This window comes from Nicotiana attenuata, chromosome 12 (assembly GCF_001879085.1).
Source record: "Nicotiana attenuata strain UT chromosome 12, NIATTr2, whole genome shotgun sequence".
Classification (NCBI taxonomy): domain Eukaryota; kingdom Viridiplantae; phylum Streptophyta; class Magnoliopsida; order Solanales; family Solanaceae; genus Nicotiana; species Nicotiana attenuata.
In genome coordinates this window covers 52455719-52468809 of record NC_032000.1, presented here as the reverse complement: position 1 = coordinate 52468809, position 13091 = coordinate 52455719, and the positions used below count along the sequence as shown (strand labels likewise).

The following is a 13091-nucleotide window of genomic DNA, read 5'->3' as shown; positions in this document are numbered from 1 at the left end:
GGGGGTTTTGGGGGGGGGGGTTCAGGTGGAGTAGTGTGATCATCTCTGTTTATTTGGTGAGTGATTTTTAGGAAAACAGAGTATTTAGTTGTATAGTGTCCTAGTTAATTGAAAGGATCACATTGACATTCTCTTGGTACAAAAATGGAGATCATAGAAAACAACTGTAACATCGCTTCCTCTTCCCTCATAGACTCAAATATTTAGCCATTGGCCAATATGTATCAAGCTATATTGCCCTCTCTATCAAACTTATGTACACAATATGTTCTTTTATTTTTCTTCTGGCTGGAAAGGAGCTACTTTTAAATGGGTCACCGTGGAAAAAGAATCTATATAATCTTAGTAATTAAAGTAATCTTCTGCACCCCTTTAGTCTCCTTGGCAACAACTTTTATTCCCCTTAAGGGACATCCTCCACCTCCTACCCAGCAACATAATAAATCGAGAAAGGACAAAAGGAGAAGAGAGAAACTTCCAGGAATTGCTTTAAAGGGTGTTTGGATTGGCTTATAAAAAATAGCTTTTAAGCTAAAGCCAAAAACCATAAGTTGATAATACCCAACTTTTGGCTTTTGGCTTATATTTGTACTTTTTATGCCTAAAAGTAAGTGCCTTTAAGCACTTTTTATTATTGCCAAACACCACACCACACTAAAAAAGTGCTTAAAAGCCAATAAACACTTAAAATAAGCCGATCCAAATACCCTCTTACACCTCGAGTTCATAGATTGTTATCCTAAGTAAAACTTGCCTCATGAGAATTCTCATCAAGATGCATATTGCTATTTATTATAATTTGGTACGTGTCCACTAGTCATCCTATTATATGTTTCAGTAAAATGTTTCCGTAGGTTTTCTACTTTTTGGTATGCTTTTTGTTTACGGGCTTTGCCCCTTTCTTTAATGACTGCTTTTATACGGCTTTTTGGTACTGTCCCTTTTTGTCTATATTTTCATTAATGTGGTGCTTATGCTTTCCTGAGCTGAGGGTCTATTGGAAACAACATCTCTATCCTCATAAGGTAAGGGTAAGGTCTGTGTACACACTACCCTCCCTAGACCCCACAGTGTGGGATAAGACTGGGTATGTTGTTGTTGTTGTTGTTGTTGCCCCTTTCTTTAATGAAATTTACTTACCTTATAAGAAAAATGTTTTAGTAAAATGTGGGTGTTCAATTATGCAGTAAGAGGCAGGTTGTCCCATTGTCTTCATAACTCATCTCTATCCTACAGGTAATTGATATGCTGCTGTTTAAGGGCATGGAAGAGTTGAAGAACGTTGTGGACCACTCCAAGCAGAGGCACCACATTGTTGGCAAATACGTCGTTGGTAACCAAGGTCTTGTGCAGGACCTTGAAGCCAAAGATCAGGGCAGCTCTAATTTCCTGAAAAACTTTTACAGCAGCAACTACTTCTAGATTTCTTTGTAAAACTCTGTTGTCTGGGGTTTTTTCAGTTGTGGATGAAATTCCAAATAATGATGCCATTTGCTTGCATCCTACTCTTGGATAAATGTTTCTGCTCTTTATCGGTAATGAGTACTCTTCTGAGTCCAGAACAACTTGTTGTTTTTGTTTGCTTTGAGATGGAAGGCGTTCCCTTTATTGTTTATCATGTTGGAGCTATTTTATTAGTGTCATAATCTGAAGGAATCTTTATCCGAGGGTAGGGGGTAGGGGTAAGGTTGCGTACATCCTACCCTTTCCAGATCGCACTTGTGCGATTACACTGGGTGGTTGTCATAATCTGAAGGTAAAGGTGTACCTTGTTATCTGACTTCTAATAGAATAGGTTTCATGATGAGCACAAGTTCACAAATTCACCAAGCTCCCCTCTTTGAGACTTGAAAAACTTCAGTTACTTGAACCTTGAGTGATGGTTTGCTTTTGCTGTTGAGGCATCTATATGGCAAACTACTCATAGAATCTGCATCTTCAGAGTTAAGCCAGTGGTTCTACTTTCAGTAAAGTTGTCAAGAAAAATGTACTCTTTACCATCTTCTAACTCTTCGTATCCCCCAGCGTTAAGTTGAGGAGGTAATTGGTCGATTAGGCGTGCTTCTAAGAGACGGATTCGAGCATAGAGGTCTATCTCCAGATCCTCAAGCTCTGGGAACTGACGACCCCAAAGAAAATGAGAATTGGAGAGAAGGGGGGGCGCCGGATTATCCTGCCTAACTGGAAGTGAATTTGTAAGAGCTTCCGCTAAGATTCTGACTTATTTGGAAACTAGATTTGCTGCCCCTGCAGACTCTTCTTTTGAAGAATCTGATTCGCTAACATTGGTATACTGAATGGGTCTTCCTTGCCAACCTTCGCTTTCTGAAAATTGAGGACAAGTGAGGCTTGCTCAGTTGGTAAAAACACCTCCCCTCACAACCGTTAGGTCCTGGGTTCAAGTCACGCTAGAGGGGAAGTGTGAAAACACTATAGATTCTCCTAATTTGGGAGGGGTTTTAAAAAAAAAAACTGAAAAATGAGATTGTTCCCGGCCCATAAAAAGATAGCTCAAGAAGGTTTTTGTGGTTAAGATAATGATGTTTTTCGTTGTGCAGCAAAGGTTTCGCTGAACTCTCCTTCATTTTCTGTGCATGACCCTAGAGAGGGTATTGGTTATGTATGGTGGTTGCAAAATGGTTAAAAGAAAACAGTTAACTACTCGTATTATCCACTAAAAAATAGGTTGGATAATAAACTTTTTAAAAACGGATTAAATATAGATAAGAACCATATTATTCATTTAGAAAATGGATAACCAATGGGTTTAACTTTTACGCTTGGAAAACCTCAAATTGGGGTTTCTCAAGTTTGAGAGACTAGAAATTCTCCCAAAAGTGATCATATTCAAGAAACCATAAATAATATGGTTATTCATATTTTCCGCCGGTTAATCCGTTTTTTATTTGTATTGCATATGGGTCAGGTCGAATAGTTTATCCGTTTTTTAATCACCCATTTTCTACCCGTCTCATATCCGATCCGATCCGCATGTTTGCTAGTTACTTACGATAACAATTACATCTCAATCCCAAGACGGTTGGGTCAACTAAATGAATCATCGTTAATCATGTCGCTTCATTTAAACTTATTTTAGTCTAATATGGAGTAAATTATTTGTTTTGTATTATGAATTCGCTATAGTTTCTACTGACAAGATTAAAAAGTCTTTAAGGAACATTAGACCTTGAGAAAGCATATAAATAAAAATACAAACAACTTCCGAAATAATTGAGTAGAATAGTGATGGCAGTAATGATATGGAACTAAACAAGTAAACCAAGGAAAAGAAACACAGTAGAAGATATTCAAGTAAGCTATAAAAAGGAAATAACTACGAAACCAAAACTATAGGATACTTCACGTGGAAATTGAAATCACGAGCAAGCTTCCTTGAAGTTTGACTTGCAACAAAAAATTTGCACATTTAATTTCATAACTAATTTACCATTTATAGTTATAATAAAGTGCTAATCCCACACAAATGACTAGAATAAGCTGATTATTAGTGGAAATTATGGATCGAAATTTGTGTAGTTGCAATTGTAGTACTTACTACTTAGTGGTGTGATCACAAACCCGAATCAAGCTAACTGGCCTTAGTAGGTAAAATAGGCAACATGTAGATATATCTGGGGTAAATTTAAACTCTCATCAAATCTACCGTCGTAAATGTGGGAACTATAACTTTATTGTGATCAAATTTCTATATTTTTTGAATAATTAAATAAATTTAACGTCGCAAAGATAATTTCCTATGAAATATATTTTCTTTTGAAAGCTTATACGGATACTTATAATTAAGAAAGAGATTAAGAGGGTGTTTGGCTAAGCTTATAAGCTGGTCAAACTGGTTTATAACCACTTTTTGGCTTATCTACGCGTTTGGTAAAACTAAAAGTGCTTATAAGCCAAAAATAAGCCAAAAGCCATATGTTGGTTTCCCCCAACTTATCAAATTTCAACTTATAAGCACTTTAGGTTTGACCAAAATATTTACTATTCTATCCCAAAAATACTTCTTTTTAAAACAAAACTCTTCTACCCAATTCTTCAGCAACTAATTATTAGTTTCAGCACTTTTATCCAAACATGTAACTGATTATTTTTTTAATCAGCTTCAGCACTTAAAAGTGCTTTTCAGCACCTAATGCTTATCAGCTACTCTAAATCAGCTAACCCAAACGGGCTCTAAAATCATTTTCCCGCATCTTTGATGGTAAAAATTTATCTCTCAGTATTTACATTAAACTACTCCTTCTAGTCCATAATAAGTGACAATTTTACCTTTGACACAGCCATTAAGGAAATACGAAGTCTTAAAGAAAAAAAAAGATATATTCACTAAATTAACCTTAATTATTCTTACCTTGACACATTGGAATATGTAAATAAGGGCAAAATTTGAATAAATAAAATTAATTACTTCTTGATTATGTTAATTGACACTTATTTTGGACCAAAATAAAAAGATAAAATAGTCACTTATTATGGACCGGAGGAGTAATACACTCAATCGTATTTAAGTTTAAAAAAAGGTAAAAATATACATTAACTAACTATTTTTATGTAATACAAACAAAGTATGGAAATATAGAATGACCCTAACGGGAAGTGTCTATCTAATATGGCACGAGAGGAACTTAGGCCTCATTTATTTTTTTAAAGATTAAAACGTTTGAATCTCAATACACATATAAATATCAAGATGTGTATTAAGATTAAGACATTCGAATCTGAATACACATCTGAATATATTAAGATGTGTACTAAGATTTGAATAGAAATAATTAAGAATGTTTGATTTTTAACATCTTAATGTATAAAATTTATCTATATTTGAAAATTAATAAACATAAAATTCAAATAAAATAACTAATCTAATATTCTACCAATAAAATATATAATTTTTTAAAATATGATAGTTGGTGGTGTTGATGGCTAACGCCGACTAGAGGCGGTGGTTGGTGGTAGTTTTGGTTGATGATGGTGGTTCATGCTAGTAGCTAGTAGTGATTGGTAGTGGTGGCGATTATGATTGAGGATGGTGGTGGTGGTTGGTGATAGTTAATAATGGCGGGTGTTGGTAGCATTGTGACTGAGGAAGATGGTGGGTGGGTGGTGGTAGGTTATAATGATGGGCAGTGCCGGCTGTGGTTGTTGATGGGGTGGTCAGTTCTAGTAGTTGTGGTGGATGAGTATTGATTGTGGGTGAGAATGATGGTGGTCGGAGTGGTGGGGATAGTGGGTGGTGATGGTCGATAATGGTGGCAGCTATAATTGAGGATGATGGTGGCGCAGTGGTGGTGGAGGAGGTGGTAGTAGTTGATAATGATAGGCGGTGGCAGCAGTTAATAATGAATATGTGATAATATATTAATGAAATTAAGTCTCTGTTATATATCTGAATCATACAGACCTATTCAGATCTATTAAGTGGTTGTGAAGTCAAAAAAAAAAAACAATCATACTTAATGATTAAGATCTGAATAATTAAGATTCAGACTTTAAAAACAAACGTACTTAATATCTGAGATCTGAATAATTAAGATTCAGACCTCCATTAAGTGCAAACAAATGAGGCCTTAAGATACTTTCAAGGCAAGTAGAGATTAGTTAAGGTTAAAAGATATGGAAAATGGCCAAATATACTCTGAGAAAATATTTAAATATACCTTTCGTTATTCTTTGGTATATCCATGTCGTAACATTATTGGTTCAGATATACACATCTTCTGTTAAGTTTGTCTACGTGACACTCATATTTGATGAGTTGGATGCCACATGGCACGCCATCTCAAAGCCCCTAACCCATTTTACCCCTCCCTTTTATTTTTTTCCACCACATAAATTTTCTTCCCTCTACTACTATTGCCACCATTGTCGTTACCATAAAAAAATGTATTTCACATTTTAGTCTTTTATATATGGATTATGGGCGCTGATGTGGCATCCACCTCATCAAATATCAGTGCATAGGATTTAGATGTCCACCTTGGACAAACTTAACGGATGAGCGGTATATTTGAACTAATAATATTATGGCATGGGTATATTTGGATTTGGACCCAAAGTATAACAAATGATATATTTAAGTATTATTTACCTCCTATAGCAAAGGTTGATACCTTATTTATTTTAAAGGCAAATAAATACCCTTTTAAAAAATTATATTCCATAGCTACCTTTTGATTTTTTATAACCAAATATCTATTTAGGTCACCTCCTACCATTAAGCCACAAAATAAGCTTTGTATTATTTTTCTCTCTCCCCTCAAATTTCTAATATCCCCTCAAAAGTGAAAGAAAGGTAATTCAAAAAAGCTGCTAACTGAGAAATCAAAAAGTGGCTGCCAACTGAGAAGTGACTAGTCTGCTCGATTTCCTCCATTCTAATAATCAAAAGTGAAGAAAGATGAAGGAGATGAATAGCAAGAACGAAACCAAGTGGTGAAACTCCATCTCAGTACAAGAAAGAAATGTAATTCGATGCTTCCGAAACCAAGGGCTGACACATACTTCCGAAAGCCAATAATTGAAAGGATTAGTTACTGGATACTAATGTTGCTTCAACGAGACGATATTAGGGTTGTTCTTGAACAAAGACGACAGAGTTGGGGCTGAGCAACTTGAATTTTTTGTTAATATTTTTCAATGTATCTCACTGTACTTCCATGTATTTCATTGTATTCATTGTCGTTTTTTTCATTGTATTTCAATGTATCTCGCTGTTTTCTATGTATTTCATTGTATTCATTATTTTTTTTCCATTGTATTTCAATATATCCCAATGTATTCTATGTATTTCATTGTATTCACTGCTTCGCTATATTCCATGAATGTATTCAAATATTTTTTTAATTAATATAATTTATGTATTCAGATGTATTATATAATTTCTCTAAAAATTGCTATGTTTTTTGGTTTTTCGGTTGAGAATCTTTTTTATAACTGAAAATGCAAAATTTGTGTGTTATAATTGAGTTTGTTGAGTTATATTAGGAGTCTATTATGTTAATTGATTCACTTTCCGTTTAAAAACTGTAATCCCCTATTTTACGCCGTGAATACAGTCGAATACAATAATTTATCCAACTGTAATCCCATGTGTTCACGCCATGAATACAGTCGAATACACTCGAATACAATAATCTGTCTAGCTGAAATCCCATGTTTCACGCCATGAATACAGTCGAATACACTCGAATACAACAACTAATTAGATGGACTTCCCTGATTCACGCCTATTTTTGCAGCTGTATTCATGAATACAATAGCTTAAATATATCCAATACACCTTACAATAATCTGTCTAGCTGTAATCCCATGTTTCACGCCATGAATACAATCGAATACACTCGAATACAACAACTAATTAGATGGACTTCCCTGATTCATGCCTATTTTTGCAGTTGTATTCATGAATACAATAGCTTAAATATATCCAATACACCTTATAACAACAGAAAAAGTATCTACAATCGTAATATAGCAAATGGTATCTATAGATAGCTACTTACCACTAAAAGATAGTGCTTTATGAAAATTTCTCTATATTTAAACTTTTTCTCATAGTAAAGGGATATATTTGGCCCTTTGCCAAAAAAGGTAAGAAAAAATATATAATTTCTCCGAGAAAGCAGAAGTGATATGACTTATGATATCAGATTCAGACAGAATGATTATTAGTAATTAAACATAAAATGTAACAATATTGGTTACAATTTTGCAACTTCACTCTACATTTTTTATTCGATAAACAACAATAACAAACTCAGTTAAATTTTACAAGTGAGATCTGAAAAAAATAATATATACGCACATCTTATTTTATTTTGTAAAGGTAAAAAGGTATTTTCGATAGACTATCGGATAAAAAAAAAAAAGTACAATTTTAGCAACAAGTAATATTAAGATAAAAAAAATTAAAAAAAGTAATAATAAGATAAATAGAGCAACCACTAAAGGATATTGTGTAGTGAATCAGACTACTCCTCCCTTAACCAGAGGTCTCGAGTTAGAGTCCTGGGTATGGAAAAAACTTTGGTAGGGAACGCTTCCCTCCGAATGGGGTTCTATACGATGTGAATTCGGATATAGTCGAATTCCAATGCGGATACCGGACACCGAATGAAAAAAAATAAAAATAAATAGAGCAAAGAAGTAGTAGAAATGAGGGGAAAACAAAAATTTAGCCCAGCCGCAATAAGGAGAAGGTAAGCAGAACGTGCGGAGAAGAAGTGTGAAAAACGTCCCAAAATTTGGTATTGGGTCTTTCTCTCGTCTCGTGTTTGTTTGTTTGTTTGTTTTCTATTTCTTTCAAACCCTTTTCCCCTTTATTTCCACTTTACGTTGAATCAGCGGAGACGCATAAAACAAGTTAGAGAGAGAAAGCATATATATACAGATATTTTTAGCATTTTCCGATCGCACTTTTCTTCTTCTCTTCTTCCTCCTCAAACTTAGGGTTTCTTCTCTTCACTTCTTTCATTGTATGTATCTTCACTTCTCTCTCTCTCTCTCTCTTTAACTTTCTCATGCTTCACATGTTTATTTCTTATTTTATTTGTTTTGATTTTTATCTGAATTCTGTGTGTTTTGATGTGCATCTCTTGTAAAAATTGCTGTTTTCTGTTTTACGTTTTTTTAAAAAGCAGAGTTTTGGTTCGTTTTCTTTGTTTTTTATAATTGTAATCTCTGTGGTTGTATGTGCTAATTCAGCAATTATTTTGTTTTTACTGTTTTTTTTTAAAGCCAGAATCTTTTTTGCATTTTCCTTTGTTGTTGTTGTTGGGTTGGAATTTTTTTTTCGTTTTCTCGTTTTTATCTGAAAATGTGCTTATTTTGCAGTGCTTTTCGTTTTTGCTGTTTTGGGTTTTTTAAAAGTAGAATTTTGGCTGCATTTTATCTGTTTCTCTTGCTTTGTCTTTGAAAGAAGAATTCTTTTTTGTTTCATTTTATTTGATTGGATTCTATGTGGGTTTGATGTTTCTATTATTATGCAATCATTTCTCTTTTTATTTTGCTGTTTTGGTTCTCCGAAATGCAGAATATTGGTTGCATTTTCTCTATTTCTGTTGGTTAGGTTGCATTTTCTGGATATCGGTAGTTGTGCATGTTTTACATGCTTGATCTGTTGTAAGATCACCATTTTGGTGTTTGAATATTATTGTCCTGCATGTAAAATTTGAATATGTTTGCTGATGTTCTTTTTTTTTTTTTTCTTGTTTTGATTTGTTATGAAATATCATCAGGCTTGAGAGTTGATTTGATGTTGACGAAAATTGTTAGCTTTTTAGTGGAATTGTGGTGCTAGGAAGAAGAAGTAACTTGCATTTGAGGGTTTCTTAACCTATCCCTGTTGAAAAAAAGGTTAGCTGAATTTTGTGTTGGTAGAAAGGACTTGTGGAAAGGTATTTGGTTTTGATTTCTGGGTGTTTTGACTATGCCAACATCGTGGGCTGATTCAGTTTCTGCAGCCGAGAATTTGGCTGCTGCTGCTCCCCCAAAGTCAGCATACGTTCCACCACATCTTAGAAATAGACCTGCTTCAACTGATCCTCCTGCACAGGCTTCCTATGCTGGGGCTGCTGCATCTGGTCAGGGCCAAAGTGGTTATGGTGGCCCAAATGTAGGTGGAAGTCGTTGGAGTGGTCCTAGGAATGATTTCCAATCTGGTTATGGTGGTGGAGGAGGCCGTGGCGGGGGCTGGAATAGCAGAACAGGTGGTTGGGATCGAGGGAGGGAGCGGGAAGCTAACCCGTTTGCAGATGATGATGCTGAACCCTTTGTTGAACCAGAGAATTCTGGGATCAACTTTGATGCGTACGAGGATATTCCTGTGGAGACAAGTGGGGATAATGTGCCCCCTCCTGTGAACACTTTTGCTGAGATTGATCTAGGTGAGGCTGTAAACCAAAATATCAGGAGATGCAAGTATGTTAAGCCGACCCCTGTGCAACGGCATGCTATACCAATTGTACTCTCTGGTAGAGATTTGATGGCTTGTGCTCAGACTGGCTCTGGCAAAACTGCTGCCTTCTGCTTCCCCATCATAAGCGGTATCATGCGGGGCCAATTTCCAAGACCTCCACGTCCACGGGTGGCATTTCCACTGGCTCTTATTCTTTCTCCGACAAGGGAGCTCTCATGCCAAGTAAGTTTATGGGGCTTGTTGGTAATGCACTCAAAACGGTGGGGGAAAGAAGATCAATTTGGTTTCTTTGGACTATGCTGTATGGTTTGATTTTCAAAAAAGTTATTGAATGTCATGTTTTGGCTTGCAGATCCATGATGAAGCTAAGAAATTCGCATATCAAACTGGTGTCAGGGTGGTTGTTGCTTATGGTGGTGCTCCCATAAACCAACAGGTTGTATTTCTTCTCTTGTTTGCTTGGTGCTTTCACTTTTTGCTAATTCTATTCAGCTGAGATCGTCTGTGGCATCTATTTGGATTATTTGTTACGCCCTTGTTGCTCAATTACCTACAGTTCTCTTGGTTATTTGGTTTCTTAAGAAGACAGGACTATACTTGTGTCCTACACTCGCGACAAAGTTTATGTTGTCCTGGAGATTCCTCTACAGTGATAAAGGATAGAAGTTTTTACGTTGATCGGGGATAAAAGCCATCGTCATAGGCCACTTTTACCATTTCTATGTTGAGGCTGTTTGAAATTCTCGCGCCTATCACTCTATCAGAGATATTTTTTTTTTGTGAAAGAAGAAACATTGCTTTCGTTGAAGCTCGATCTTGCCTGCACTTGCCATATTTTCGCACCTGCTTTATCTTTCCCAATTTTGTTTGATGTCTTACAGAAGTTGTACACATGTGAAATTGGCCTTCAATTCAGTGAATTTTATCTTTCAGCAAGAGGTTCTTTCTAGTCTAATTACATGACAATTTTTGAATGGTCTACAAGATATTGAATATGCAAATTGTTGTATGGTTTCGCGCATGCATTATGAGAGAGAGAGACTTCATGTGTGCCCAATAAATATATTAAAATGTCTATCATCATTAAAAGCAGTTCAGAGTTGATTATAGATGTTTTTGGGGCGTGACAGCTTCGAGAACTAGAGAGAGGAGTGCATATTCTTGTGGCAACACCTGGACGATTGGTTGATTTACTCGAGAGAGCTAGAGTCTCCTTACAGATGATAAGGTACTTGGCTTTAGATGAGGCAGATCGAATGCTTGATATGGGTTTTGAACCTCAAATAAGGAAAATTGTGCAACAAATGGACATGCCTCCACCAGGTGTAAGACAGACAATGCTATTCAGTGCCACATTTCCCAAAGAGATTCAGGTCAGTTCTCTATTTGGACGGGCTCTTTGCCTTTCAACCTATTCTCTCTCCTCTCTCTCTCTTTTAACCTTTTTAAAATTAGAAGTTTAAATCTTGATCATTCTGTAGACTTATATTTTTGAATTTAAAGATGGATATGCCTCTTGCTGCCACAATATTTATTTACATTGTTCTCGAGCTGACCTGAGTTTTTCTGTTTCTCCTCAGTTGTTTTTTGCCTATATCTACGCTCAATTAATAGCATAGGGAGTGAATTGGTATTATCACTGTGAATATACATTTTTGTGACAAGTTTGCTACTTCCATATTGCAGAGACTGGCATTGGATTTTCTTTCAAATTATATCTTTTTGGCCGTGGGAAGGGTTGGCTCTAGTACCGATCTGATTGTCCAAAGAGTTGAATATGTTCAGGAGACTGACAAGAGAAGCCACTTGATGGATCTCCTTCATGCACAGAGGGCTAATGGTGCTCATGGCAAGGTATTAGCCATCTGTTATTCGATTTGACTTAATTATTGGTGTTTATTAGGTTGGCTGAGCAATAGAATGCTGTTCCAGCCTGTAAGTATACATTCTGAGCCTTCCGTTTCATTGGTAGTTGGTGGAAAAGCATTCATAGTGGAAGTTAGGTACTTGCCTGTATTCTTCTGAAGTATTGCCTTGTTCTGTATAGGGGTTTTCAGGATTGGAGACTATATCTGTATCTTTAATAGAGAACCTGAGAATTTCAAAACTCATTGTGTTGTCTAATGTAGTAATTCTTGGAATTTAGTCATTTATTGATGGTGATGCTAATGACAGAGACCAAAGTTTGAGAAATTAGAGGTAGAACAGTGTAAAGATTAATGAAGATGTTAAAGCAGATAGTCGTCGCTTAAAATTAGCAATTTGCACAATTTGCTGCATTCCTGGTTTAGCATGTTATGTTAGTGGTCAACCGTATTGAAGAGTGAGATGCATAAGCGAATCTTATGGCTGTTCTTTACTATTTGCCCTGTAAGAGACGGTTCAATTTTCTTTTGCTATTTAATCTTTGGTTCAAGTGCCAGAAATTGTTGTTTGAAATTCTAATTCGGCTGGTCTTTAATTTTCAGCAAGCTCTTACCCTTGTTTTTGTTGAGACAAAAAAAGGAGCTGACTCATTGGAGCATTGGCTTTGTATGAATGGTTTCCCTGCTACTGCTATTCATGGCGATAGAACTCAGCAGGTATTGATGCTTTCTCTAGTGTGATTCTGGTTGGTTGATCTCGTGAGACATTTAGCTATGATATGGTTGTTTATTCTCTATTATAAGTGATGTGCTTTTTGACCTTTTTCCTGATTCTCTTACGCTTACGAGTTCAAATAAACTTTTTTGGTTTGTCGTTTTGGCTGACTTAAAATGTGTCCAGTTCCCGGCTTTTCTCATAGAAAAATGTCCCGTCCCCGTGTTCTCTTTTGAATCAGAACCATGGAGAACGGAGGGCGATTTTATATTGATCCTCTGGGTTTAGCTGTGTTCGGAAGGCAATGCTCTAGAATCTGGCATGTGAAACTTCTGTTCTTGCTTTTCCTTTATCTTCTCTTGTTTATAGAAGAATAAAGATGTGAAATGCTGCTCCCTTAGAAGAGTGAAGTATACACACTAACATTGGAAGAACTTGGGATTAGTTCCCAACTCTTCTTCCTTTTATTTGATCACTAGAGTCCTATTTCAACTGTGTCGTATTTCAACTCTTGGGGATTGAGTATTTTTCTTTGTTGGAGCAGATAGTACCTCTCAGCACCTTCTCTCTCTCTCTT

The 13091-nt window shown here is 35.9% G+C and overlaps 2 protein-coding genes across 3 annotated transcripts in view; both read left to right on the top strand.

The window, feature by feature from the left end:
• The window catches only part of LOC109235783 (NADH dehydrogenase [ubiquinone] 1 alpha subcomplex subunit 6-like), a 4079-nt gene extending 2464 nt beyond the window's left edge, over positions 1-1615 (top strand). The window contains exon 2 of the mRNA XM_019402033.1: positions 1237-1615. Coding sequence (XP_019257578.1) covers positions 1237-1422 — 186 coding nt within the window. The 3' untranslated portion in view covers positions 1423-1615. The remainder of the gene's footprint in view (positions 1-1236) is intronic.
• LOC109235782 (DEAD-box ATP-dependent RNA helicase 37-like) overlaps positions 8206-13091 on the top strand; it is a 6951-nt gene continuing 2065 nt past the window's right edge. Inside the window, exons 1-6 of one of the 2 annotated variants that reach the window (XM_019402032.1) lie at positions 8206-8264; positions 9255-10156; positions 10287-10370; positions 11065-11307; positions 11621-11788; positions 12403-12516. In XM_019402032.1, coding sequence (XP_019257577.1) covers positions 9446-10156; positions 10287-10370; positions 11065-11307; positions 11621-11788; positions 12403-12516 — 1320 coding nt within the window. In that variant the 5' untranslated portion in view covers positions 8206-8264; positions 9255-9445. Of the gene's footprint in view, positions 8265-8293; positions 8493-9254; positions 10157-10286; positions 10371-11064; positions 11308-11620; positions 11789-12402; positions 12517-13091 lie in introns of those variants that run through there. The other variant, XM_019402031.1, reaches the window with a different exon arrangement.